Source organism: Typha latifolia, chromosome 15 (genome assembly GCF_019914945.1).
Source record: "Typha latifolia isolate L0001 chromosome 15, TyphaL0001v2, whole genome shotgun sequence".
In the NCBI taxonomy this organism is placed as follows: Eukaryota; Viridiplantae; Streptophyta; class Magnoliopsida; order Poales; family Typhaceae; genus Typha; species Typha latifolia.
The window spans coordinates 6,042,978-6,069,734 of NC_133100.1; the positions used below are offsets into that span (position 1 = coordinate 6,042,978).

Consider the following 26,757-nt stretch of genomic DNA (forward strand, 5'->3'; position numbering starts at 1 on the left):
GACGTACATAAAAATAGTCTTTTCCTGTTGATCTTGTACAAATTTTGACCACCGATATCGACGGCTCTCTTTATAATCCTAATGATTAATTAACACATATTATCCTTTTTATTTTTTTTTAAAAGAAAAACCAAGAAAAAAAAGAAGAAGGGAAACTACTACTTCCTCAAACTGTACCATTAGGGTGACCCGCCCTTGGGAAACTTTCAAATTCTTGAGGACTTTCTATAATCCAAGAAAGTGACTTCTAATATAGAGTGTAAATTGTCTTAAATGTAGCCCACTGTTGCACAAAACTACCCACAGTTTTTACTCCACCAGTCCAGTCCACCAAATAATTGAACCCAAGAAGACTCCCTTGATACCACCAATTCCTGCACTTCCAAACACCACACAATATATATATATATATATATATATATATTACTAACTCTTTTGGTTGGATTAAAGAAAACACCATCCTGATCCAAAATGCCCCTATGATTAGGGTCTCTTTTGCAAATAACCACCTACTATGTTTCACATTTATAGTGAAAGCCCTCATCCCTTTAGATATTTGTACATTTAAATTCTCTTTTATCTAATAAAGTGGTTATTTGCAAATAGACTGTGGAGAAGAACTGATTTATAGATATATATTTTTTTTATTGAAGCAAAAAGAGAGGTTTTTTTTGTAAAAAGTAAGGTTAAAAGTGTGGATGGTTATTGTGCACAAAAGTCCCTGTATATATGGTTATCAAGAAAGAAGTGGCATTAAGGATATTTACTCCCAAAACCAGCTCCCTTTTCAAGCCCCTTCCTCACTCTCCCCTTACCTCTCTCTCTCACATGCTCTCTCTCCTTCCTCTGCTCCTCTCTCTCTTCTCGCCTCTTCCTCTCGCCCATAGATGAAGAAGGGGGAGAAGAGGGCAAAGTTAGGGTATTAAACAAAGAGGAGAGTTGCTGCTTAAAAGCTACTAGTGGAGATACCCAAAAGGAGAAAGGGGGAAAAAGGTTCTTTGAGAGCATATGGAATAGAATCCTTTTCCCCATCCCCTTCTTCCCATCTCAGTCCCAAAATTTCTCCTCTCCACTCTTTTGTGCTGCAATGAGAGAAACAAGGTGATCTTTAGTTTTTTTTTCTTTTTATTTGGTGCCCAATCTTGCCAATGGCAGCAGACCCATCTCCCGCAGAGGTCCCCCAATGGTTAAAAACCCTACCTTTGGCCCCGGAGTACCACCCGACCCCGGCGGAGTTCCACGACCCTATCGCCTACATCCTCAAGATCGAGAAGGAGGCGTCGCGCTACGGCATCTGCAAGATCGTCCCGCCTCTCCCTGCTCCGCCGAGGAGGACCGCCATTGCCAATCTCAACCGCTCCTTCTCCGCCCGGAGCGTCGGCTCCGAGGGCCCCAGGAAAGCTCCCACCTTTACCACTCGGCTGCAGCAGGTCGGGTTCTGCCCCCGGCGTCCGCGCCCTGTGCAGCGATCGGTGTGGCAAAGTGGCGAGCACTACACCCTCGAGCAATTCGAGGTGAAGGCGAAGCAATTCGAACGCGCCCAGCTGAAGAAAACTGGAAAGAAGGCGTTTTTGCCGCTCGAGATCGAGAGTCTCTTCTGGAAAGCTTGTGCTGATAAGCCTATCTCGGTTGAGTATGCGAATGACATGCCTGGGTCAGGATTCGCGCCTCATGAGGCAGGGAAGAAGCGGCTGGAGGAGGATAGTGGCAATGTGGGGGACACACTGTGGAATATGCGGGCGGTGTCACGGGCCAAGGGGTCGTTGTTGAGGTTTATGAAGGAGGAGATCCCCGGGGTGACATCGCCGATGGTGTATGTCGCCATGATGTTTAGCTGGTTTGCGTGGCATGTCGAGGATCATGATCTTCACAGCCTGAATTACTTGCATATGGGCGCGGGGAAGACGTGGTATGGGGTGCCGAGAGATGCTCGTTTGGCGTTTGAGGAGGTTGTTCGCGTGCATGGGTATGCTGAGGAGATGAATCCTCTGGGTGAGCGTTTGGCCTCTACTTACTCTTTACCCTGTATTTAGCTATATTTTTGTTCTCTTCCATATATGTTGGTTCCCTTCTGTGTTGTTCTTATTAGTTGTTGTATTTTTCCCTTCCCCTGTTCTTTCTGTCACATGGCTCATTCTCTTGTGCGGACAAGTTGGATTTGTGTTTAACAACCGCATGCAGTCGAATTCAATCACCTGAATTGTTGGATAACTTTGGGATCTTATTTCCTATAGCTCTTTATGCTCTACTTGACTCTGAGAGAGAGTTAAAAAGAGGGTTGGCTTTTTCTCCTGAACTTTTATGTATCCTGTTACTTTATTGGCTTCTTATACCTAATTTATCTCCAGTAATTCAGTAAATGTTTCAGGTGGCTGAAAAATTACTTATTCATTTTCATTAGTGTTATATTTTCCTGCTGCTTAGATATAGGACAAAATGAATACAGGCTTTTTGGTTTTAATGAATGAAATACATAGACATGCATGGATATGAGATCAGATGAAAATATTGTAGAGGGCTTTTGTTTATTTTCTCTATAAAGTGGGAAAGTTAGGATGCTAACATGATTCCATGCATCTATTGCAGAAGGGAAAATATCTTCTGGAGGTTAGTTTTGTAATTGTCATGTATCTTGATATGCAATGAAATCATATATAAAGATTTCTAGGCTTGGTCTAAGATTATCTTATCATCTGAGGCTCTAGTGATATTATATATATATATATATATATAAGTTCCAGTCATCACTGGTCCAGGAGCTACCTGAGGGATTCTTTTCATGTCATAACATCAAAAATCTTCTCTATAAAATTTCTACTTTTTTCCCTCAAATTATTTCAAAATTTCTAGATCATTCACGACATGTACAAGTATCTTATATGGAGAATTTGTCTGTTTTTTTAATTTGTTGCTAACTTCCTTGAAGCTTTCTCAGTTACTCCCATAGCTGAAGACCATTTTGTTCTTTTGCGTCATTCCTAATATGTACATATTTGATAGTTTGATGAACAATTTGTTGTGGACTTTTTGCAGTGACATTTACAACCCTGGGTGAAAAGACCACAGTGATATCTCCAGAAGTACTTATGGATGCTGGAATCCCATGCTGCAGGTGATAGCAGATCACATCTTTTCTCATGTTCACTAGTTGAAGTTTAGTTAGTACTTAGCTTTTGGGTTAATCATTGATAGATCCTTCTACAAAGCAGATTGGTTCAAAATGCTGGAGAGTTTGTTGTCACATTTCCTGGATCTTATCACTCGGGTTTCAGCCATGGTAGGTATCTTCCTATCATATTCCTTTTCTTTTGGAGGGCATAAATGATCTGTCAAGCATGTCATGATGTACATACATTCATTTATTGTCCATTTTGTATAATTGAGGTGTTTATACTTCCTTGTTCATGATTCTCATATTAAGTATTTTATCTTTTTAGTCTTTGTAGCACATTAGCACATATCAATAAAGTCGAAGTAAAATGGAGGAAACAACCAATAACCTTCTGTTTGGGATTAGGACAGGGTTCCAAGGTGATTTGTAAGGCCCCCTAGTTCCATCGTTATTGCCTAGTTTCAAGGTATGATGACTTAGATGGTCTTTTAAACAAGTCTATGAAGAACTTATAGAAGGTTCAGAAAATGGTAAATAACTAAAAACTATCCTTATTTATTGGAAGAAAGTATAACATAATAAAAGTGAATATTGATTCATATGGAAATTAATTTCTACATTTTGCATTATTTCATCAAGTCGTAATTTCAAACCAAAGATTTCAGTCGTTATACCCCAGCTCCTCAATACTTAATACAAGACCTGTTATGATACTTAAGTATCTTGATACTGTCCCATGCTGATACTTGCCAATTCATGCCACCCCATGCTGGGCCTGTGATATCCTGTATCACCTGTGATGCTTGTGACTAATTGACAATTTTTTTTGGCATGAGGGTGTGTCATCCTCTGTTGGCCATGTTGGTTGGCACATGCTGTATTGATGGCTAACTAGAATATGCCATGTCTAGCACGGCAATCCTTGGTTCAAATCACCAGTAAAAGAAGGAAAACTACTGCTGGAAATTTTTTTTCCAAAAAGCTTAATCCCTTAATTTCTACCAAACCTCAATTCAAGTGGTTTATCTCATCCTGATCGATCCAATATTTATTGGATCCATTCTCATCACTTGGGTTTTTCTTCCCTAAAAAAATGGATTAATAACATGCATAAATAAGCCAAAACATGAAAACTCTCAGCAAGGCATTTTGGACAAAATAGAAGGATGCCTAGGTGACTAAGCATTTTGAAAGACATTAGTTTGGATAAAAAATCAACTACCAAAAAGTGGAAAACTCCTTTCCATTTGTTAAAATATTTCATTGTGAACCAAAGGTTCTCATATACCTACCAGTCAAAGACAACAGTGAATGGTTGATATCTCTTCTATCAGGTCAAATCAGTGGTTTTAGTAACATTATTTGACTAGCAGTCTGTAAGTACAAATTAAATGTTTTTGTAACCCAACAACAGAATCATTATTCATGAAGATCCCAATATGCCTTGTTAAATTAGGGATCTTTTACCTAAAGGGAACTCCATTTTTAGAAATTAGGACTAAGAATTTAAATCTATTCCTTGCTTGACAATAAATATAGTATCTAATCTAAGGTACATCTTTTCTCCCAAATGAATTTCCAGGATAACTAAGTACCATTGCAAATTGGAAATAACTCCTTAAAGTGAAATTTTTTGTAGAAAGAGTTAATTTTTGTTTATGACAATTAATGTTCATGTATGAAAGAATTTTTCCATATAAGAGCTGTTTTTAGGATTCTCTTTTCCCCCTTTGAATCAAAAGTTTGAGTATTAGTTGCTTTGGCAAGGGGCTAATCAAGATCCTTGTGATTAATTGGAGTACAGATAATTGGAGTACAGAGAAATTAAGCTGCTGTACTTTGAACCCAGTTTTTCTGTTTTTTTTTTTCTTCTCTTTTCTGATGATTTTGAGCATCATCATTGTGCTTATAGAATTTTATGTGAATTTTCTTATGTGAGACTTGAATGATCTTGTTAGGAACTTTGCAAAAGGTTTCTTGAGAGCTACCTTATCTTAGCCATAAAGTTCATTCTTGTACTTTTTAAACATTAAAGGCAATTTCTTTCATGAGATTCTGCTGATCTTACATTGAACTTTCTAGGAATTTTCTTCAGATCTGTTTGATCTTTTAACTGATTGATGCGCTAGTCTTGGGCCATGATGGCATGATGCCATCTTTACTGGCATGGTCTAGCATGGCAGGACATGCTACATCATGGAGCATTTCGCACTTGGTTAAGAATGCTTGAATCAAATATCTATGTTATGATTTTACACTTAAGAAGTATGTATTATGTAAGACACTATTTCTTGAATTTTATCTGCTATGTTGTTGCTATTGCTTTTTCCTTGCAGTACTATATAATGAAGTGTTGCTTTTACATCTTTAATCATTCTAACATAAGCAATAGCTGTTTTTTGGTCATGAGTTGCAGATATTGCCCTAAAAAAACATTGAGTCTCGAATTTTCCTAAGATCTTTTCACATTTAGTGAAAAAGAATTGGAAAGAACGTTTTCCCAATTTTAACTGCACTTCGAGTCTGATTCTAGGGAATTTCTTAGATGGACCATTGATGGTTATATTTCTATGATTTTGGGGTTTTCCTTAAATTGATTAACAATTTTAGAAATTTGTGCTCATTTTTCTCAGACTTTTTTATGGGACTTCAAAATTTTGGAAGGAAAAAAGATCCAGGTTTTCCATTCTAGGCCTGCAATAGAGTCTGAGTTTGTTGAAATTTGTCTAATCAACCACCAAAGATAGATCTAAGTATACCAAGTCTCCACAATCTTTGGCTCTCTTTTGTCTTGCCATTCTTCCTCTTGCTACCGGGTCATCTAGGTTTGTCATTGTTCTTCCTCCTCTTATTTAAGTCCACACCAACTGTACATGTTGTGTCCTTTCCTTCTGTTGGTGTGACAGGATAGCATGGATCACTTGCCTGGTAAGAGATTTATAAAGAATTGAAATCTCAATAGTGTTAGGATTTAATTTACATAGTAATTATTTTTAATGGCGGCTTTATGAAGAGAACAGATAATATATTCATGTCCTTGTTGATTTGGTCTAGAAAGATTGATTCGATATTGTGTTTAATATTCTCTTTCTCCCCAAAAGTCCTATTGTGAGGCATGGTGTTTGTTGAAGGAAACAATTTCATTGGCCAGGTTGGCTGTTGCTTCTCCTATACATATCTTCAGTCCCTTTCTAGGTCTATTTCTTTTGTCTCTTTGTAGAATTTCCTGGTTCTATCTTTTGGGCAGCACCTCTCATTGATGTCATTAAGTCACTCGGGCACATTTCGTAACCATATTACTTTCTAATTGCAAATCACTCATCTATCTTGGCATTGTAATCTTAGTTAACCTCATTCTCTAAATATGATTATCACTTGATTCCCTGATTGACTACTTCCCAATTTATCTAAACATAATGCATTACCTCTCAAATTATGAAGTTTTCTATTTCAGATTATTAGTATCAAATGGTCATGGAGCACAAAGAAAGGACCTAATTATACCTTTGATCACCCTTGTTTATTTCTTTTCTGTTCTAGTGGACTCTACCTTTTTAGTTATCTTGAAGTCAATCTTTGTGGATCATCTAGGTATCAATTAAGCACAAAACGTAATCTACAAGTTACATTGCATAGGCAGAAAATCTTTAAGTTCTGGTTCAACACTCACATTATGTGTACTGCTAAATATTCTCTTTCTCCTCATGTTGGTTGAAGCTATCAATTTAGCGAGAAAATTTTTCTCACTTCTTTTTTTCCTGATAGGTTTTAATTGTGGGGAGGCAGCAAATATTGCAACTCCAGAATGGTTGAGAGTAGCTAAAGAAGCTGCTATTCGAAGGGCTTCAACTAATTATCCTCCAATGGTGTCTCACTATCAGCTTCTTTATGCACTAGCGCTGTCATTATGCTCAAGGTTTGTTCTCTCTTACGTTTCAGCATCCATATAGGAGCGTTGCAGCTCTATTAAAATTCATTTGCTAATCCTTGACTTTCTTATTTCTCCCCATGTTTATTTTTTACCTTGTTTTTCCCTTTATACTAAAAACTTAATTGGTATAGAAGTCTCTCTTCTCTCTTAAAGTTCCTTTATTCTATTCTCTCTTTTTCTTTTAAATTTTTTCTTTCTTGCTTTTTCTCTTTTTCTCAAATCAGTCCACAGTTATCTTTTATCAATATCATCTTTGACCTATGCACTGGATTCCCTTTAGTCCTCGATTACCACTTCTTTTTGTAATCTTTGACCTATCTAGAATCCTAGATATGATTCTAAGTTCAAATCTGTGGCTAGTATGCATTACTATTTCCACTAGTTTTCTTTTGATGATATATGCATTTTCTGGTTTCATACTCCATATGGCTGTATGAAATATGAATCATCTTCTGGACACTTCAGCCCCATTTGTTTTCCAGCTAAGGGAAAATACTGGAGTAGTTATTTCTAATTTCTTACTCTTAAAATTATACCTCTAATATAGGGTAGGGTAATTTGATATTTGGTTGCAAATTAGAATAGTCCTATAATAATTATCTTTGATGTGACATAAAGTTGATATAAAAATATAAGTAAGAAGTGAAAATGATTCAAATACCCTTGATTTGATATATAAGTCATCTTTTGTAGGTATGCAATGTATACTTGAGTAAGAAATGAGATAAGTGGGTAGTAGGAGAGGCGATAAGTAGAAAAATTGAGCAAAAAATTTTGATTTGTGGAATGGCATAGATGGATGATAGGAGAGAGGATTTTTAAATTACCTTTAATCAAATTAAGGGTAAAATAATAATTGGGCTTATGTGTGGAATAATGTGAATAGTATTTCTAATCAAGAATAGGGATAATTTGACTTTTGAGTTTTGATTACAAATCTAGAGTACTGTTTCTTAATCTAGAATAGTAAAAATTAACATAGAACTAAACAGGGGCTTCTGAGCTTCCGAAATAAAACCGTACTAATTAGATTTCCTTTTTCCTTTCTCCCGTGACCCTTTCACAGTATGCAGTATCTTCTAAGGTGACTTTCTGTTATCTTGTTCTTGTAATGCATAATTAGTTATTACTATTAGCATCAATGTTGAAGAGATTATTTTAATTGCGTCATTTATTTGACCTTATAATTTCTACTTGCGCTAGCAGAGTATGAGTTATTGAGTTTAATCTTTTGTGCTTGCATAAGTAGCATTGATTTCCTTGTACAGGGTTCCCATTACTTGCAGTCCTGAACCACGAAGCTCTAGGTTAAAAGATAAGATGAGAGGTGAAGGAGAAATCATGGTCAAAGAAATATTCGTTGAAAGTGTGATAAAAAATAATAACCTTCTCAGTGTTCTTCTGGATGAGGGATCTTGTATAATACTTCCGAATAATACATCTTACAGTCCTTGTTCTAGTGTTCCTACCAGAACCCAGGTGAAGATAAAACCAAGATTATCACTTGGTTTCCAAAGTCAGCAGCTGTCAATGGAAGCATTACCTTCTGATGCTGTCATTTCAGAAAGAAGTGAAGGGATGAGGCATTTCAACAGCCCATGTTCAGTAGAAGAACATCCTTCCACTGTATCTCAAGGAAAGAAGCTATATTCATCAAATGCTAAAGTTGTAGCTGATTCTTTCTGCTCTTCCACCCCAGAATTGCAGAGTTTAGTATGTCGGCAGGGCGACGGCTTGTTGGATCAAGGACTATTGTCATGTGTCACATGTGGTATATTGAGCTTTGCATGTGTGGCAGTCATTCAACTGAAAGAAGCAACAGCCAGATATATCATGTCTAGCGATTTCAGTTTTTTCCATGGCCATATAGCTGATTCTGCAGAAACAAGCGATGCTGATAATATCTCAAATTGGAGGGCATCTGACCACCACATGGTTTCTGATTCAGGTTAGTTTAAGATTTAGGTAACATAATTTTTTTCATACTGTTTCATTTCATGATTGTGCCAATGGATTCTTGTTTTCTGATAGTCTTCTATCATTTAATTTTTTTGTTTCCCATGAAATTTCTTTGATCAGCCAAATTTAAATTCATCACAATTTGTGTCTCATTTAAGCAGGTGACCTTCCAATCCAAATAACCTTTGTTGTCAATCTTCACTACCAGGAAAAAAATTGAATGCATTTAAGCCATATCATACATAAGTTAGATTATTTTCATTATGTACAGGATTATAACATATCCTTTTGTGGAAGATGTCCTAATCATTTGTTCATCAAGTAATTGTCTGAATCATTCTCATAGAAGGAAAGAGTTGGAAAAAGATTTTCTCAAAGGATTTAAAATATGCAGCACTGGATCCCAGAACAAAATATGTTGGGCTGCATATACTGTGCTGCCCCAGTATATGGCGCTGTTGTTGATCCTCAACCTGATGATTCGCTATCTGTGAACCATTAACATGATGATAGAAACATTAATTTGATGATCTGATCTTCTCTTCTATTTTTCTTTCTGTCTCGAAGTCCCTCGAAATGAAAATCTAGTGCATTCCTTTTTTTGTTCTTTCCATTTCTAATGGCCACCGGTGGCTTCTATTGTTTCATAATACTAGAAGAGAAGATGAATTAAATTGCCTATTGATCTAGTGTAGATCTTCCTTGGATCCTAATACTAATTGGGTTCTCCTTCTAGCTTTTCTTTTTCTATAAAAGGTGTTAGAATGCAATAATTCTAGTTACTAAGACTATGTTTGATGCACTCAATCAGGCAAAGTAATCAGATCATCAACCTTTCTCTGTATTCGGGTGGCCAGATTAACAACTTCATTCTTCTCTAGAGAAGACAGAAAGAATCCATTTGTTTCGTATATGTACTATGTAATTGGTTTATTATTATTTTGATATGTTGGGATATTGCGGAGATATTCTCCGAATGTTGGTACTAAAATTCCATCTTTTGATGAACTAGAACTTTAGTGTGAAATTGTTGTCTTGAGGTCACAATACTATGCTTCCAGTAGTTCCTTGTTTCATCTTTCATCAGCTTCCTTATGCTCCATAGGACTTCTAATTAATTTTGTAGCTCCTCCACAGGACAAGCACCAATTACTGCTGGTAGTTTGGTGTCAAATACATTTTCAGTCAAAGCTTCAGATCAATGTGAACAAATTTTCAGTAAGACAACTCGTAAAGGCATTTCTGCTCTTGATCTTTTAGCTTCTGCTTATGGGGTCTCAGACTCTGAAGAGGAAGCACCCAATGAGATGTTTGCAAGTGCTGATGAAAATGATTTTGAGGGCTCTTCCTTAAAATGCAAAACAAATCCAAAATTAGCAAGTACATCAAAGGATCTCTCTTCAAGTACCACTCCATATGAGACAGAACAACAGTTGGACAGACATGAGAGCAAACAGGGATACACTGGGATATCAAGGATTCCTTTTGCAAGCTTAGATGCCGGAGGTGAAGTGTCGGTTCAAAATTCTTGTAACATTGATGACTTATCTAATTTAAATGGAGCAACAAGTCCCAAGTATGTGGACACTTGCCAAGTGAGGTTAGAGTGGAATGGGCAAGTGGATGCAGGAGCAGCATCGAGATGCTTAAAATATGGTAGTGAGATGCAAGCATCTAGTGTAGTGGGAAAAGCGGACAGCAAGCTGCTCTCAATGTATAGTGGTGATGAAGAAGTTAATGGAAGGTTTCAATTAACTGGGACTGCTAGCATTAGTACGAATGATATGGAAAATCCGGGGTCCAATTCTGGAGACTTTTCTAGGCAGCCTGATACCTGTGTAGATTTAGCTGCAATAACTGGAAATGCTCACCTGAGAAATCACAGAAGCTCTATAAAGGAGTCAGCCATGTCAGACATGCTAAAATATGACAAGGATATTTCAAGGATGCATGTATTTTGTCTCGAACATGCTCTAGAGGTGGAAAAACAACTTCAACCAATTGGTGGTGTGGATGTTATGCTTTTGTGTCATCCAGGTGAGTAGTACTACTATAATCTACCTTTGTTTTAATTACCAATACTCTTTCTTTTGTTTCTGGCATACTACCCATGTCCTCTTTTATGTTTATTCTTGATGACTATGTTTTCATTAGTAGAGACAGAAATATTAGAAGATTCTCTTGTTAAAGGAAGTAGGGATCTGAGGTCTGAAAGATCCAACTGCAATAGTAGGAGGAACAAAAGTAAGATTGTGGAGATCCTTATTCTTATACACTGATTCTTCCTGGTACTTAATTCTGATGCAACAACATAAAGGGTTGACGAGCATCAAATTATGGGATGGTGATGATGGTGGAAGGGTGTTCTATAAATTGAATCAAGGATCGATAGATGTAGAAATAAATATTGTGGTGAAGCCTCAAATTTTGCATGCCTCGTTATACCCTAAATCTAAGATCTTAAAATGGAGAATGTTTCAGTGTACATGGCTCCACCTACATAGAGTCGCCGTCGGAAAGATTTATGTATCCTTACACTCATTTTTGAACTTGTTACAAAGACTGGAACCCCTGACCTCTTGGATACAAGGAGCAATCCTTACGGTCATGTTAAGTGAACTTGATAAATTTAATAACGACCAAAAGAAGTGCAATCCAAATAACTCTTATGAGGAGTGTAAAGAGATCTAGAGAACTAAGAGGACTACCTAATGTTATAAGAGAAGTATCATATCAAGAGGAGACTCAAAGATGCTAACAGGAAAATTGAAGACAATTTGATGGGAGAATAAAAGAGACATTCAAATAACATTATTTAATTTAAGATTATTTCTTGTTGGATGCAATACTGGAAAATGCTACGAGGATAATGCTTGCTCCTTGAGCCTCCGGCTGGTAAACTGTTTATATGGGATGTGGAAACCAGCATGGCATGCCCACTTGAGTCACATAATAGTACAAATTTGCCAAACCAAATAGGTCTGAAGTGGTCAGAAGTTGTGACACACTAACAAAAATAAGTTTTAGTGTAGCCAGTAGTGAGTTTATGGGGGGACAAAGTAGGATTGATGTGCCTAGTTAAGTTTGTTTAGTCGGTTTTGTTGCATGCATTGACAGCCTTATTATGTTCTCGGATTTCTCATTAAATTTATTTAATTTTAGTGATGTTTGTAAGACTTATCTTTAAAGCATATGGAAACCTCAAGTTATAGCATTATAACTGGATATTCTTAGTAACTCTTACTAAGCTGGACAATTATGCAGAACTTTTGTTTTGCAAATTTGAATTTACATTTTATATGGTGTATCATTTGCTTTCCATCTCTTTCATCTCTGAACCAACCACCTTATTCCCACATCGTATGCTCATATGATAGTTTCATGGTTAACACAAGAATGGAAACTCTTATCTTCTTCTAGCCAGTAATTGTCTACTGTATAGAGCTTGTCGACTATTTCCACTAATCTGCTCAAGTTTGTTGCTTGAACCAAATAAATATTATATAGGAATATGCTGCTAAACTTCCTGCATCATATTGATTCCTATTTAAAAGTTGTCTTCCTTAAGAGGAACCACATTGCATGCAGAGTATCCTAAAGTAGAAGAAGAAGCTAAACTTATGGCAAAAGAGTTGGGAATTGATCATGAATGGAAGGAGATTAATTTTAGGGAGGCAACAGAAGAAGACAAGGAAAGAATCCAAACAGTTTTGGAAGATGAGGAAGCCATACCCGTCAACAGTGACTGGGCAGTAAAGATGGGCATCAATCTGTACTACAGTGCCAGCCAGAGCAAGTCCCCACTTTACAGCAAGCAGATGCCATACAATGCTATTATATACAAGGCGTTTGGCCGAGAATCTCCAGATAACTCTCCCATGAAACCAAAAGGTCCAACAGGAAGACTGGGCAGGCAGAAGAAAATAGTGGTAGCTGGAAAGTGGTGTGGTAAAGTTTGGATGTCCAACCAAGTCCATCCATATCTAGCTCATATAAATGAGTATCAAGAACATGAATATGAGGACAGATCCCACCCAATTCCTGTTCAGAAAACAAAGGTCAAACCCAACAATCCATGTATTAAAAGAAGAGAGCGGTCAAATGGAGATCTATCTATTGGTAGCACACCATCAACAAAAAAATCTGGAAGGAAGAGAAAAAGACCATCAGGGAAATCAAGAACCCAAAAACGGAGAAGTACTCAACTGGATAGAACTGACATCTCTGAAGATGTACCTGAAATATCTTCTTCATCTAAATGTCCTAAGGTTGTATGCAGCAGCCTTATTAAAAATCTATCTAAAACTAAGTGTCAGGAGAATTGCAGTCAACATGAAATGAAGCTGAAAATCGGAGCTGAGGATGCCCCAAGAACACGACTTAGAAGGCAACAACCAAAATTAGAAGGCATAGAAATGAAAACTTCGAAGAAGTCAACCAGTAATAGAAAAGCAAGAAAAGCTCAAACTAAAGATTTATCCCGGAAGGATGAAGAAGAAGAAGAAGATGAAGAAGAAGAAGAATACTCATGCGACTTGGAGGGATGCTCCATGAGTTTCAGCACCAAGCACGACCTGGCATTGCACAAGCGCAACATATGTCCACTCGAGGGTTGTGGAAAGAAATTCTTTTCACACAAGTATCTTCTTCAGCACCGCAAGGTTCACTTGGACGACCGCCCTCTGAAGTGCCCATGGAAGGGGTGCAAGATGACGTTCAAGTGGCCGTGGGCCAGGACGGAGCATATAAGGGTGCACACAGGAGCCCGGCCTTATGTCTGCAAGGAAGCAGGTTGCGGTCAGACCTTCCGGTTTGTATCAGATTTCAGCCGCCACAAGAGGAAGACAGGTCATTCTGCGAAGAAGATTTGCAAATAACTGCTAATTTTTGTGCACTAATATTGTTTTTATGACACTGATGTGAAAAAGGGAGGGCCAAAAATTAATTTCTTGTGAAGAATGCAATTGATAGGGGAGTAGGATAGGTTAGGTGTCCTCTCTAACTTCTTTCATTGTTCTCTGCTTCACAGTCAACTGTTCATTGTCCAAGCTCCATTGGCCTCATTGAATTAACTTAATTTACTCATTTTCTTTGCAATCAGAACAACGCATTTTGATGTTGGAAAATTTCTTCTGATTTGCACTCGGTCTACTGAGATTAAAAAAGAAGAAGCAAACTTAGTGATGCACTATTATTGATTCAGGATGATCAACTTTTAATTCTGAAAGAAAAAGGTGCAAATTGGCTAAGATATTGTTGATGAATGATGAAATCAGTTTTTACATAAAAACTAAGTGTTGCAATAGATTTAGAAGCACAGACGGATGATTGCGTTTAAATTATCACAAGCTTTGTAGTTGTTTTGACCCTTATTGTACTTTCAATGGTAGATCATAATCCTCTTTCCCTCACCTTTTCCACCACCTTCAGAAGAGTTTTCACAAATTCCAAGTTGCATTCTACAAAATGCTTGAATTAATATATACACAATATATGTTTGTTTGTGTTAATGTGCGTGTTCAAATTTCTTATTCGTTATCTATGCCACATACTGTGATTTGTGAAGGTATCACCTTTGAAGCATTCTTGCGTTCCATATTCGGTCAGGATTTGAAGTCTTCTGCTACATTAGTCAACTCATTCAGGAATCGGATGATTTCGATTCAGGAAAACAAGAAGGATAGGGAGGTTGACAAACCGGCAGAGATCAGTAAAGGCTCCTGCAAGAATTCAACTGTGGAGATTTGTCCCAGGAAGTAGACCAAATGGCGATAACTAATCACGATGGCAAGCAACCGAAGATAGATCTACTTAACTGTTTCAGATTCTTTTTCGTGATGTCTGATCTTACTCTAGAGAAGTTTATGAGGGTATAGTGGGATTTTATGGTGTCCATTCCTCCAGGGATAAAATCTCTATATAAAACCCCCATCCCTGTCAACAGAGGGGCATCTATTCATTGGGCCGTAGGGTAGAGGGTATAAAAAGGAGATGTTTGTAGCCATTTTCTATTGCCCATTATGTAATTAATTCTAGTGAGGAAGGAGGGCTTGGTCCTGAAAACTCCTTGTTAGATGGAGGATGAGAAGGGTTGATGTTCTTTGAGGGATATTCTCTGGAGATTATATGAGCCAAGAACTTAGACTACAATTACTATGATTTCATGACTCCAAGATCAAAACCTTCTTGGAAGTTGAGCCAATTTGAAAAAGAAGCATGGGAAACCATCAGTCACTTTAAGCAATTCTGTAGTTAGTACAATCTATCACCATGTAAGTTAGCTTTAAGCCAAAACTCTAGCCCTAGAAGATGCTTAATAAGACAATATCAATAACCAGTATTACCTGTAAAAGAACAGGATGCTCAAGCTTGAGTATATTAAGGAATGTTCTTTTTATATGTTAAATGAGATATAATAAATGATCGAATACAAATATGGATAAAAGAGGGCAAGACAACAATGCCGCGGGGACCGTAAAAAGAATTTAAAAAAGAACTAAAAATGATAATTATACATTCTATGATACAATTACCAAGCTATAAAAGGTAAGGTGGTCACTATTACGCAATGTCACACTATGGTGCCTAACAACCATAGATGCAAGAAGAGCCAGTATGCAATTAGTCCTAGCCTTGCTCTTGGTCGATTCATCAATAGTCGACCTCCTGATACCCTGCAAAGACAAGGGATACAGTGAATATCCATTTGTAGAAATATTTCAATCATCTGAGGTCAAAGCTTGTAATTTACTGGGTTTGAACAAACTAAACAATTGACAGGTATCAACTCTTCAAGCCTGAAGTGATCAGAATCTCAACTCTACCAAAGTAGAAGTGTCGAAGACAAGCTTCAAAAAGCTGTATAGCTACTTTTATTCCTATATATTCATTCTTGCATCGGCTCTCTTTCACTCTTCTATGAGACTCAGACAATTCATCTCGATGCATTTAAATGCTAAGAACGGTAAGACAGAATGGACAAACACTGCATGAATCACAGTTTTTGTGGCAATCAGTTTTTTGATAGTGAAGGGACAACTGAAATATCTAATTAAAATGCCTAAATAAATGGATTTCCAGACCTTATCAAGTTGTAGCAATATCCATAAATTTATCAGGCACCCCTTCGATGGTCTTATAAAAAATATCATAAGTCAATATGAAATTACTTTTAGCTTTTAGACAAAACATAAATAACATTAGTGATTTTCCTAGTCCTTATCAAGTTGCAGTTGTTACCAAGGAACATATCAGGATAACCAGTGTGTAGTCTTATAATGCATACACTCAAGATGAAAGTATTTCAACTATTAGACTAAAGTCGCTAAACAAAAAACAACTCCACTTGAATGGCTTCCCTTTAGTCCTTATTATGTTGCAGCTGCTATGAAGGAACATGAAAGGCATATCCAGGATGACTTCTTATAATGCATATCATCTATCAAGATGAAATAATTTCATCAACTGTTACAGCAACTTGCATGTACCATGTCAGAGGAAAAATATTCGAGGACCTTCAGATTGAAGTCACCCTAGATGGGGTTGAATGCTGGAGAATAATTCATTTGGTCCAACATCACATATTTCAGACATGAGGTTCCATCACTACTGCTACTGCTGCTGTTTCTGCTACTGCTGAAGTTGTCTATAAAGATCCAAACCACGAGTTTCTAATAGTAGCCTAAAGTATAATCTGAAAGCTTTTAATACTTTGGCATGGATCGGAAGATAAACCTTAAGATGAAGCAAGGCTACCAAATTATAATTTGAGTAGTAAATAATAAATATCAAGACCAAATATATGTTTATCAAGTTTCACAATGGAAATATACAGAAGTAAATATTTCATAGAATTCCTTTTTATATGCAACTATGTGTTTTAAATAGAATATCATGTTTCCAAATAAAATTACAAGTAGAGCACAGTCACTTAAATAACAAGCTAAGAAGCTGAACAGCTTACCAGATGCTATCAACCCTATCTGCGATTAACTTTCCTTGCTTTGGAATTAGGCCAGATGTGTTCAAAGATTTGAAAACATGACCTGCAACGGAAACGAAGCAACGTTATTCTGTCAGGAAGACATTGTTGATACTTGACAGAACTAATTTAATAAAGCACAAAGTTGGACGATATCCAACCTTTGTCATCAGTTTCCTGTGACGCAATAAGCCGCTCAGTTTCTGAATCAATATTAAGAACAAGATGGTCATTTGACCCTTTCCGCATTGTTCTTACATGGGTAACAGTGGAGGCAGGAGATACAGAGTTCTTCACAATTGGGCCCTGAACAGTGATACACAATCAATATCATTGCATGCAAACTATTCTTGCACTTTATACTTTTATATATACATATGATGTAATATAGATCTACAAATTTGATGGTTTGTAAATCCATCTTGTTCATAAATGGTTTACAAATGCACCTTGTTACATTTATGATGTAATACAAGATAGACCAATGATCCTCCATTGAATCCCGACAACTGAAGGAGAAGTTGGCCCAGAGTTCAGGCACGGTTGTAGGATGATGGATGTCAAAAGAAACAAATCTAAGCAGGTATTACTGTTGCTAGTAAAGCACAAAAATGACTTCATTGTAACAATCAAGGCAAAATATCCCCAAATCCCATCCTCTAGAGTTCTATCATAATGAAAACACTAGCTATCCTTTGACTACATTGATTATCTTCTATCCAGTCTCCAGAGCTAATAGCTACTCCATACTGTTTTCATAATCTTTTCCCAACCACTGAAATCCTAAATCATACTTCGAAAATAGAATTAGCTTTTTGAATCATTGTTCGTAGGTCATTCTTACCGGATTTTACAGTATCTGCCACTGCAAGATTTACCAAATCACATCGTTATCACTAAATCTATTGATGAGGTAATAACTATTAAGTCTTCCCCTCATTACCAAATCACCCTCTGCCGAAGAGCACTCAGATAGATCAGTTGTATGTAAATCTGATAAATCCTCAATCATGTAGCAATTTTTAGTATCTTATTCTAAACATCCTTCCTTGTGTTAAAAAGAATCAAACTAAATGCAAGATTACTCTAATTGTTTTATGATCTCATGTACATAGAAGAGGAGACTTATTCAATAAATTGACCCATACAAGTATACAGCTGTCTGGTTGATACTAGCAATTTTTCTCCCACCAAGCTCTAGTGAGTTCTAAGTTTAATTAGAATGTATCTATTTCTTATGCATTTGGCTTGATTTCTTCAGTCCAAAAGCCAATCAACTTCTCCAGTATGTGCTGGTGCAGTCCAAATGAAGGCAAGTCAAGACAGTTCAAAGAGATTATTTTTTAGTTCGTCCATATTCGAGTTCTCAAACAAGATCTGAAGAAGAAAATTTGAGGAAAGAAGAGACGAATAGAAAATTAACTAACACAAGGTATTCCACCAGTATGATTCCTTCATAAAACAGTGCCAACAAGTCTTCCTGTTTGGAGGCAGAAATGAAAAATGAACAAATGCAAACCATCTCACAATTACAATGATCTTGCACACTTTGTTACAGTTATTATGCATGCTAGTTCTTTTAATATTTATCCAATTTTAGTATGTCTTCTTAGATATACCTTCAATGCATGACCATCGACAAAACAACCAGTGTCCAGTAGGTTTATCATAAGTTACTAGTTACATAGTCTCTCACACCAACTAATGGGACATTGATTCCTGAAGAGTGAAACAGGTACCATGTTTCTGTTCTTTTAGATAAACATTCAATTTTAACAAAGCTTCACATATATCTCAACCAACTCATAGTAAAGTCCATTTAACACGCGTATGCAAAAGTGGGAGATGAATAATGCTTAATGATACAAAAACCGAAGGAGAAGCACATTAAAATGAGTCTTACAATTCTTACCACATCTTGAATTTCGGATATCTCTGATGCCATTCCCGATGAGGATGCTTCAAAGATAGTGCTCTCTTTTGCAGTCTCTGAGTGTGCAAGTTGAGCATGAAATGAGTCTTCAAGTACCTTAATCTTTGCTGTCAATTCATCCACAGCCTTTTCCCTGGCCTGCAACTTGGTTTTCAGATCCTGTATCCTAGATCTGGAATTTTCAGACTCAACACTTGAGGCAATTGTCAGTCTTTCCAACAATGACAAGAGTGCCTTCGTAGTGATGGGCTTTTGATCCCCAAAGGCCTCATTTCCTCCCAACCCCTGTATGATTCTTTCCAAACCGGATGTCAACTCAAATATATCAGCTCTCGCTAATTCCAACTCACGATAATTGGAACCAAGGAGTTCCGTGGACTTCTTTAGATGTTCAATCTCAGTAACATGAGATGCACGAATTAAGTGCAAATCTTCCTTCTCAGAAGTCAACTTGTCCACTCTATGCTGCATCTCAGTGGCTTTATCAACAATGTAGAGGAGTTTGTTAAAGGGACTTGAGAAAGGAAATCCCTGATCCAGTGAATCAGACTCACCGAAAGGGATCTTCTTCTCACTTACTTTTTCAATGAGGATTTCCAATTGGGCTTCTGATAGTACTTGATCATTTCTTCCTAAAATGACAAAAGAAATTTAAGAGAACCAAAGAGGACTGCCTAAAACAAAAAAGATGTTAGAAGATAAAGTAAGAATGCACAATATACCTCTATCTTTGGAGCTTGAAGAGCAATCTAGTGACAAAAGTTCTTCCTCTTTAGCCCTTATCATATCCTCTCTGGCCTGATAATTATCTATCTTGATTCTCATCTCAGTGCAAATTTCTTGCAATGTTGCAAGATCTTTCTCCAATGTAGAAACTCTTTCTACATCTTGAGAGACAGTTTTGGCAGTCAACTCAGCATGTTTTAGTTTGCTTTTGAGATTCTCCAGATCTTCTTTCCAGACTTCCTTAACATCTCTCAACTGTCTGGATTGAATCTTTAAGCTCCTAGCCGCAGATAATAAGCTATTTGCTGCGTTAACATATTCACCACCATCCTCCTCTAATCCAGCTGCAGCATCTTCTTCAAGTATTGATTCCACACTAGTTTTCATTATGTCCTTCTCCGATGCAAATTCTGAATCGAATAGATCATGAAATTCAATCTGGATCTCTTTGGTGGCATCCATACATGCAGACAGAAGTGTAACTACCTCCTTCTGCATGGAAACCATTTTAGCTTCTACAACCATGTTATGAGCTTCCAACTTATCTACATCTAACTTCATGGATTCCTCAAGTTCCAGAATATGAATAAACTCATCCCTTACTACATGCGAAGCTTGCAACATATCTGCAATATGATCATCCATGTGTGTAGAGAAGATTTTAAAACATTGCTCAAGAAATTTGGTTTGATCATGCAACCCTTCAACGACCTTACTGAAGGATGAAATATCATCAAGGTTTGTCATTCTTGCATTACTATGAAACTTTACATCGTTAATGAAGTTCGCAAAATCTGGAATGGAGACCAGCTTCAAAAATTCCTCATCCTGCAAATTTACATATTGGACAGTGAGACAGGGTTCCAAGGCCTGAGGGAGTTCATACAGAGAAAACAGAAATGGAGAAAACAAAATTATGATAGCTTATGAAAGAATACATAGAAAAAGATAAAAATTAGATTTTGGAAGGCATTGTACTTCTTCTAAGTTCCTAAAGGGAACAAATAAAGAACCAAATAACCTAATTTAACACGTCTAAAGAACTTTTAAGATTGCTTTATCTACTTGCAAGGGTTGCTTCCATTAATAAAATAGGAATACTAACTTACAGTTAAGATTTATTTTCTCCAGCCAAAGCAAGTGAAGATGAAAGTTGGAACTGTACCAATTGTTTATACTATATAAGAAGCCCTGCTTTTAGTACACCCTTACCCTGCTTTATACTGAGGCAATAAGTCTATCATCCTTTTCCTCATATTGAACACTTACCAGAAAAGTACACCCTTAACTTAGTCAACTATATTTTGTCAATGTCAAGTATGCTATCTCAGTTTCCTACTTTTCATGGTTGCTGGATATAAAGTTTGAGAAAGAGAATAGCTTACTATTAACATACACTGGTCACAAAATGCCTTGTCATGGGTTAGTTTTGTAAAATATGCTCTGAATAGATTGAGAGGCCTGATGTCCACATAAGCACAAAGGTTCTAAGTATCGGAATCGGAATCGAGATCGGCCATTAAAAAAAAACGATACGTATCAACGATATCAACAATATTGGCCATCCATATCGACAGTTTGTTTTTTAAAATATAAAAAATTTCTAATATTTTTTAAAATATATAAAATTAAAAAATTAAAAAATAAATATTATTTTCTCAATCTCTATCTCTCTCTTTCTATCACTCACACTCTCTTCCTCATATAAATAAAAAAAATTCTTATTCTCTCCCTCACTAACTCTCTTCCACTCTCTCTTATTAATTCTCTCCCACTAACTCTCCCCTCTCTCCCACTACCTCTCCGTCTCCCTCACCAACTCCCCTCTCTCTCTCCTTCTCCCTCACCGACTCTCTTCTCTCAATCTCTCTCTCCAATTCTCCCTCCTCTCTCTCCCACTAACTCTCCCTTGCCCCTCACTGACTCCCTTCTCTCTCAGTATCTCCCTGTGCGATCCCCCCCCCCTCTCTTCGATTCTTCTCTAGCGATGTTTTTCCGATGAGATATTTTCTCTTTCTCTCTTACTCCCTCCAACAAGCTCTCTTTATCTCTCCCTTTATTTTTTTCTTACTCTCCTCCCTCTCTTTTCCCCTTTCTCTCTTACTCCCTCCAACAAGCTCTCTTTATCTCTCTCTTTATTTTTTTCTTACTCTCCTCTCTCTCTTTTTCCCTTTCTCTCTCAATTTCAGTTGGTTTCAGCCGACACGACTAATCCAGTCGATACCAAGCTGAAACTTGGAACCATGATAAGCACCTCACTCAGATCTCTCATGAAAATGGTATCCTAACAATTGATGTAAAATGAGTTCCTCATGAAGAAACTAGTATTATATGCACCAAGCATAGTTGAAGGAAGGTATGATCCAGCTCCTTCACTGGAACCTTTTGCCTCCTCGAATAATGAAGTTTCTGGTCAGGCTTCTTCACAAATTTACCTAGTCCTGATGATGCAGGTGGGATCTCATTTACTAGAACAGATAAGAAGTAGCCTCCCATTGGAGCGAATATAGATATAACACAATAAAAGTATATAACAGATATTTCAGTTACAACAAATTTCTTAACTTTCACTTTTGCCAATATATATGACTAAGTGAGTCCTTTAAATATCAAACTAAAATTATTAAATCTACATGAAATAGCCCAATAATGAAGACTGCAGATCACATAATTGTACCATTGAATCATGCTTTATTCTCTTATGTTCCTAGGTGCAAAAGCAATTCCAAGAATATGAGGTTCAAATTCTCTTGACCGCTTCACTATTAAAATCCTCTGTCTGAACAAGGACTATATACCAAAGTCATCATAGATAAATATATCCAATGAATCATATAAGAACTGGCCATAGAAAACAAAAGTAAATCAATCACCTCTAAGCCATGATGGATATGAAGCCCCTTCGCAGCAAATTGCTCACGTATGTCTTTCATTATAAGACCTATGTTTCTTAAGTTGTTGATCATTTTCCTGAATTCTGCAGTCATCAAGGATAAAAGACTTTCATCCATCATAAGCATCTTAAGATTTTCAAGGTGACCATTTAGTTCAGCTGATTGGATTTCAGAACTGCCACGGGTTCCCACCAACTCTTCCATACATTCTGATAACTTCGCATTCAATGTGATAATCTGTTTTTCGTGTTTGTCTTCAGCTTCATTCTTTTCAGCATACAAGATAGAATTACGCTTTTCTGATAGTGACAATGCATTTTCTAGTGATTTCAGAGTTGCAAGTGCATCCGTTAATTTGCCAGCATTCATCAAAGCTTCCCCTGTAATCTTCTCCAATTCCTGCTCCATTGAAGTTTTACCAAGTTCCAATTCCTTTCTTTCTTCAGCAATACAAGAAATATGCTCTTCTGCTTTACTTAACTTGTTTTCTAATGATTCAATAGTTGCAAAGGCATCAGCTAACCTGTTAGCATGCAATATACTTTCCTCCTTCACTTTAACTAGTTCTTCCTCTAGATGAATCTTAGCAATTTCTGCTTCTTGAATGTGCTTTACAATCCAGTTTACCTTCTCTATAGGCCCTTCAAAGGTATTCTCAGAAGGAAGAGCAATTTTTTCAATAGATTCAAGTAGAGCCTGCAGATAACTATTTCTTTCACACAAATTCCTTTCAATTTGTTCTCTCTGATCCTTTAGAGAATTGTTCTCTGCCTCAAGCTTCTGATGAATCTCAGGAAAAGCAGATAAATGATTGATCTGCTCTTTGCAGTCAAATATTGCAGAATCTTTCAGCTGGAGCTCATGTTTTAGCTTCTCAATTTCAGATTTCTTTTCATCCAAAGAGAGCTTGAAGCCTTCACGTTCTTGTACCAAACCCTTTCCTTTCTTCACAGCCATCGAAAGCTTTTCTCTGAGCAAGGAAAACTTTTCCTCAACTCGTAAAAGCTCTTTCTGCAGGGACTCTTTATCGTTTCTCAAGTTGGCAACTTCCTCTGATACTTTTTGCAACTCATCAGACAGTCTCATCCTCTCAGATCTATCAATCAGCTCATCTTCAAGCATCTCTTTGCATAGCATTAGTTCTTGATCTCTCATGTACAATAGACTTTGTAGCCTTTCGAATTGATCACTTTTAGCAATAGAAACGTTATTTCCTTCCTTCATTTTAACCATGCATTTCTCTATGATTGAGTTAGTGTCAGTAAGAGACTCATTGTCTAATGTGATTTCACTAACCTCTACTAATACCTTTATCAGCTCATTCTTCTCAGAAGAAACCACAGAAAACTTTCCAGCAATGTCTTCATATTTGGACCTTAGGTCAGCATGTCCATTTTGGAGAACATCTTTTTCCTGTTTTTCTTCCAACAGAGATGCTGTCAGATGGTAAATTTCTTCTCGTGTGCTGGACAACTCTGATTCATGCGAGGCCACAGTAAGATGCAAATCTGATATTTCTTCCTGCATCTTGGTTATATCTTTTATAGCATTGTTTAATGAGTTTACAAGCCAGTTAACTTGAGAACTTAGTTCACTATGTAAAATGATCTCTGGCAGGTCAACTAAACTTAAGGCATCTTTGATTTTGTGGTTTTCTGTGAAGATAATATCGGCAACATTTTTCTGATTGACAAGCCACTTTATCCTATCTGCGACCTCCAAGGAGAGCACTTCCTGTTGGAAGTTACTCTCAAGTATAACCTGCTCAATTTCCTGAAGAACCATGTCCCTCTGTGAAAGAGAATCTTGAAGAGAATTAAACATATTGTATGTTTTATTCAGATCTTCAGCATTGATTTTAGCAGTCTCCAGGGCATCAGATTTTTGTTGCAACTCCACTAAGCATTCCTCAAACTCTCTTGTCTTATCAGCTAATAACTGCTTCAGCACCTCAACATTGGCTTCAGTGGCTCTCAAGGATTCAGACTTCTTGTGCAACTCCAGCATGCAGCCCTCAAGCTCACTTGTTTTTTCAGCCAATGACTGCTTCAATGAATCGCGACTTTGAAGCAATGACTTGCCCTTTGTCACTGCCATACTGAGCTTCTCTCTGGTTGTCGCTAACTTGCTCTCTGCCTGCTCAAGTTCTATCCTCGTTTTGCTGGCTGCAGCATTAGCTGCATCTAAATTTTCTTCCGTTGTCTTAACCTTTTTCTCAAGTCCATCAATTTTCTCTAGAAGATAAGCCTCCTTTCTCTTGCTTTCAAGCAACTCCTCCCGAGCAACAGTCAAAGCAACAATTGCTCCATGATCACCTGAGACTTCAAAGTCAGGTTTAATCTCTACCAAGCTCTGCCCAAGTTGTTCGATTTCCATCAAAAATTGTTTATGTTTCTCAATTAGCAGCAAAGTTTTCCTCTCAACAAGGGAGGTTCCGTCAACATGTGTGTCCTCCTCTGGGCCAACAACTGATTCAAGTGAAGCTAGCAACTTCTCAGAAACATTGGCTGTGTCCTTCAAAGGCTCTGCCCACGTCTCACGAAGTGAGCGCAAGTAAGAAATAACAACATCATGAGACATAGAAAACTCCAATGCTTTCACATTAAGGTCCTCGATCTCTTGTTCTTTGGTATATAGGGCTGCATTTAGCTCCCTAATCATCCCTCCAGAACTTGCCTTCTCATCAAGAATGTCTTTCAAGTGAAAAATATATTTGGAACAATCACCCAGCATCGAATGCAATGGCATAGGGGATGATGAAGACACCTTTTCATCTACCGGTGATTCCAGCTGATGGAGATGCTCAACAAACTCATCGCTGTTTGCCACTATAAATGACTGATGATTAACCATATCTTGAAGATGCTGCCATATACCAACAATTTCACTCCTAAACACCTCCCTTTCATCCTGAATCGAGACATTGACATTAAACTCTCTACTCCTACATTAGAAAACAAAACCAATTTCCAAAAATCCAAAGTTTTGCAGCCACACCTTATACTTTTGGCATTCCGCCTGGATCTGGGCAAGATCACCAGCAACAAATCCACCACCGGAGCTCTCACCAATCTCAATCACCGCCATTGAATCGTCGAGCCTGACACTCCGCCCGCCGACCATGCCAAGCTGATCCGTCGCATCCTCGAAACTCTCCTCCCTTGCCGAATCCTCCGGCTGCTCCTGCATCGACCCATCTATATTTACTAAAATGCCACTGTCCGGATCCCTCCGCGAGCGCCTGGAATCCTGCGTCTGGACTACCTCAACACCCAAAACACATAAAGATCTCAACTTTAAAGCAAAAACCGATCTAAATTACCTGATCCGAGTTACCGGGGAGTTCGACGAGCACGCCATCGCTGCTACCGCTCTCGTCAGACGACTGCTGCGCGTTGCTCGGCGACTCGGGGTCGGGCAAGGCGGTGGGATCCTGGTCGGGTCCGGCGGCCGGCGACATCCCCGGTACCGTGACGGCTCTGTCACCATCGGCGCCGGAGCTAGAACTCGAGCTACTCGAAGACTTCGGCGACGAATCGGAGTCCGAGTCATCCGGCATTGCAGATCTCGGAATCAACTCCCAGAAGCTTACTTCAGATCAAGCGGAGCGATTGGCTTAGAAACCGGAAACCGTAGATCCAATGGGTCGGATCAGATCGGATCGAATTATAACTGAATCGCGAAACAATTGGATAAAAAAAAAGGAGGAAAGGATTTGGGGAAGAAAGAAGAGTTTCCGGGAACAGAGGGAGAACGAGGAGGAGAGAGTTGTGATGTTCCTTATAAGGAAGTTTAGCTTAAAGTGGTTCCATTCGATCGGACAAAAAAAAAAAGAATGGAACTGGAGAAGAAGACGTCGAATTGAAGCGAACGGACGGTGAGGAGTCGTCGTCAGCGGTGGGAGGAATGTGAAGCCGCACTTAAAAGAATTAGGATCGACTGCACAAATGGATGTAGGAAATTAGTCTCGTAGCCAATCGAAGTGAAGTGGATTGTTGAGTTTTGGGTAATACTACCTTGGTTTTTTTTTAATCATAGTTTGATGGCTAAATATGGGCCAGACAAAAGTCTAACCCCTCCGTAAGTATTAGCTCAATGTCTCACCAAACTTTAGCCAACATACTAAGTATTCTATATTGGATCATAATATACAATGTTGGATAAATACATAATATAATTATGAATTGCATATTGTTATTCATGATTGTCTTACTAAAGTGA

General features: G+C 37.7%; 2 protein-coding genes across 4 annotated transcripts; one reads left to right on the forward strand and one right to left on the reverse strand.

The window, feature by feature from the left end:
• Nucleotides 1-917: 917 nt before the first annotated feature.
• On the forward strand, nucleotides 918-14,128 carry LOC140801935 (lysine-specific demethylase JMJ705-like). Its single transcript, XM_073157325.1, has 7 exons — nucleotides 918-1,992; nucleotides 3,034-3,112; nucleotides 3,210-3,277; nucleotides 6,878-7,028; nucleotides 8,312-8,991; nucleotides 10,140-11,039; nucleotides 12,591-14,128. Exons 1-7 carry the CDS (start codon nucleotides 1,149-1,151, stop codon nucleotides 13,877-13,879), a joined length of 4,011 nt encoding a protein of 1,336 aa, XP_073013426.1. The 5' UTR covers nucleotides 918-1,148; the 3' UTR covers nucleotides 13,880-14,128.
• Nucleotides 14,129-15,342: 1,214 nt separating this feature from the next.
• Nucleotides 15,343-26,354, reverse strand: LOC140801904 (trans-Golgi network-localized SYP41-interacting protein 1-like). Of its 3 annotated transcripts, none has more exons than XM_073157270.1 (8): nucleotides 25,859-26,354; nucleotides 25,534-25,791; nucleotides 22,516-25,446; nucleotides 19,639-20,470; nucleotides 18,896-19,548; nucleotides 17,145-17,289; nucleotides 16,966-17,047; nucleotides 15,343-15,676 (listed from the first exon to the last, which is right to left on the reverse strand). In XM_073157270.1, the coding sequence occupies exons 1-8, from the start codon at nucleotides 26,093-26,095 to the stop codon at nucleotides 15,574-15,576; spliced, it is 5,241 nt and encodes a 1,746-aa protein (XP_073013371.1). In that variant the 5' UTR covers nucleotides 26,096-26,354; the 3' UTR covers nucleotides 15,343-15,573. The 3 variants fall into 3 exon arrangements, with proteins under 3 accessions (XP_073013371.1, XP_073013373.1, XP_073013372.1); XM_073157272.1 differs by having other exon boundaries at nucleotides 25,534-25,777; nucleotides 25,859-26,291; XM_073157271.1 differs by having other exon boundaries at nucleotides 25,534-25,785; nucleotides 25,859-26,291.
• Nucleotides 26,355-26,757: the final 403 nt, after the last annotated feature.

Coding starts and splice junctions, on each gene's coding strand:
- LOC140801935 (XM_073157325.1), top strand. CDS start 1,149: ATGGCAGCAGACCCATCTCCCGCAGAGGTCCCCCAATGGTTAAAAACC. Junction 3,278..6,877: donor TCACTCGGGTTTCAGCCATG/GTAGGTATCTTC, acceptor TTTTCCTGATAG/GTTTTAATTGTGGGGAGGCA. Junction 11,040..12,590: donor TATGCTTTTGTGTCATCCAG/GTGAGTAGTACT, acceptor CATTGCATGCAG/AGTATCCTAAAGTAGAAGAA.
- LOC140801904 (XM_073157270.1), bottom strand. CDS start 26,095: ATGCCGGATGACTCGGACTCCGATTCGTCGCCGAAGTCTTCGAGTAGC. Junction 25,447..25,533: donor CGGAATGCCAAAAGTATAAG/GTGTGGCTGCAA, acceptor GTCTCGATTCAG/GATGAAAGGGAGGTGTTTAG. Junction 19,549..19,638: donor TTCAAGCTCCAAAGATAGAG/GTATATTGTGCA, acceptor TTGTCATTTTAG/GAAGAAATGATCAAGTACTA.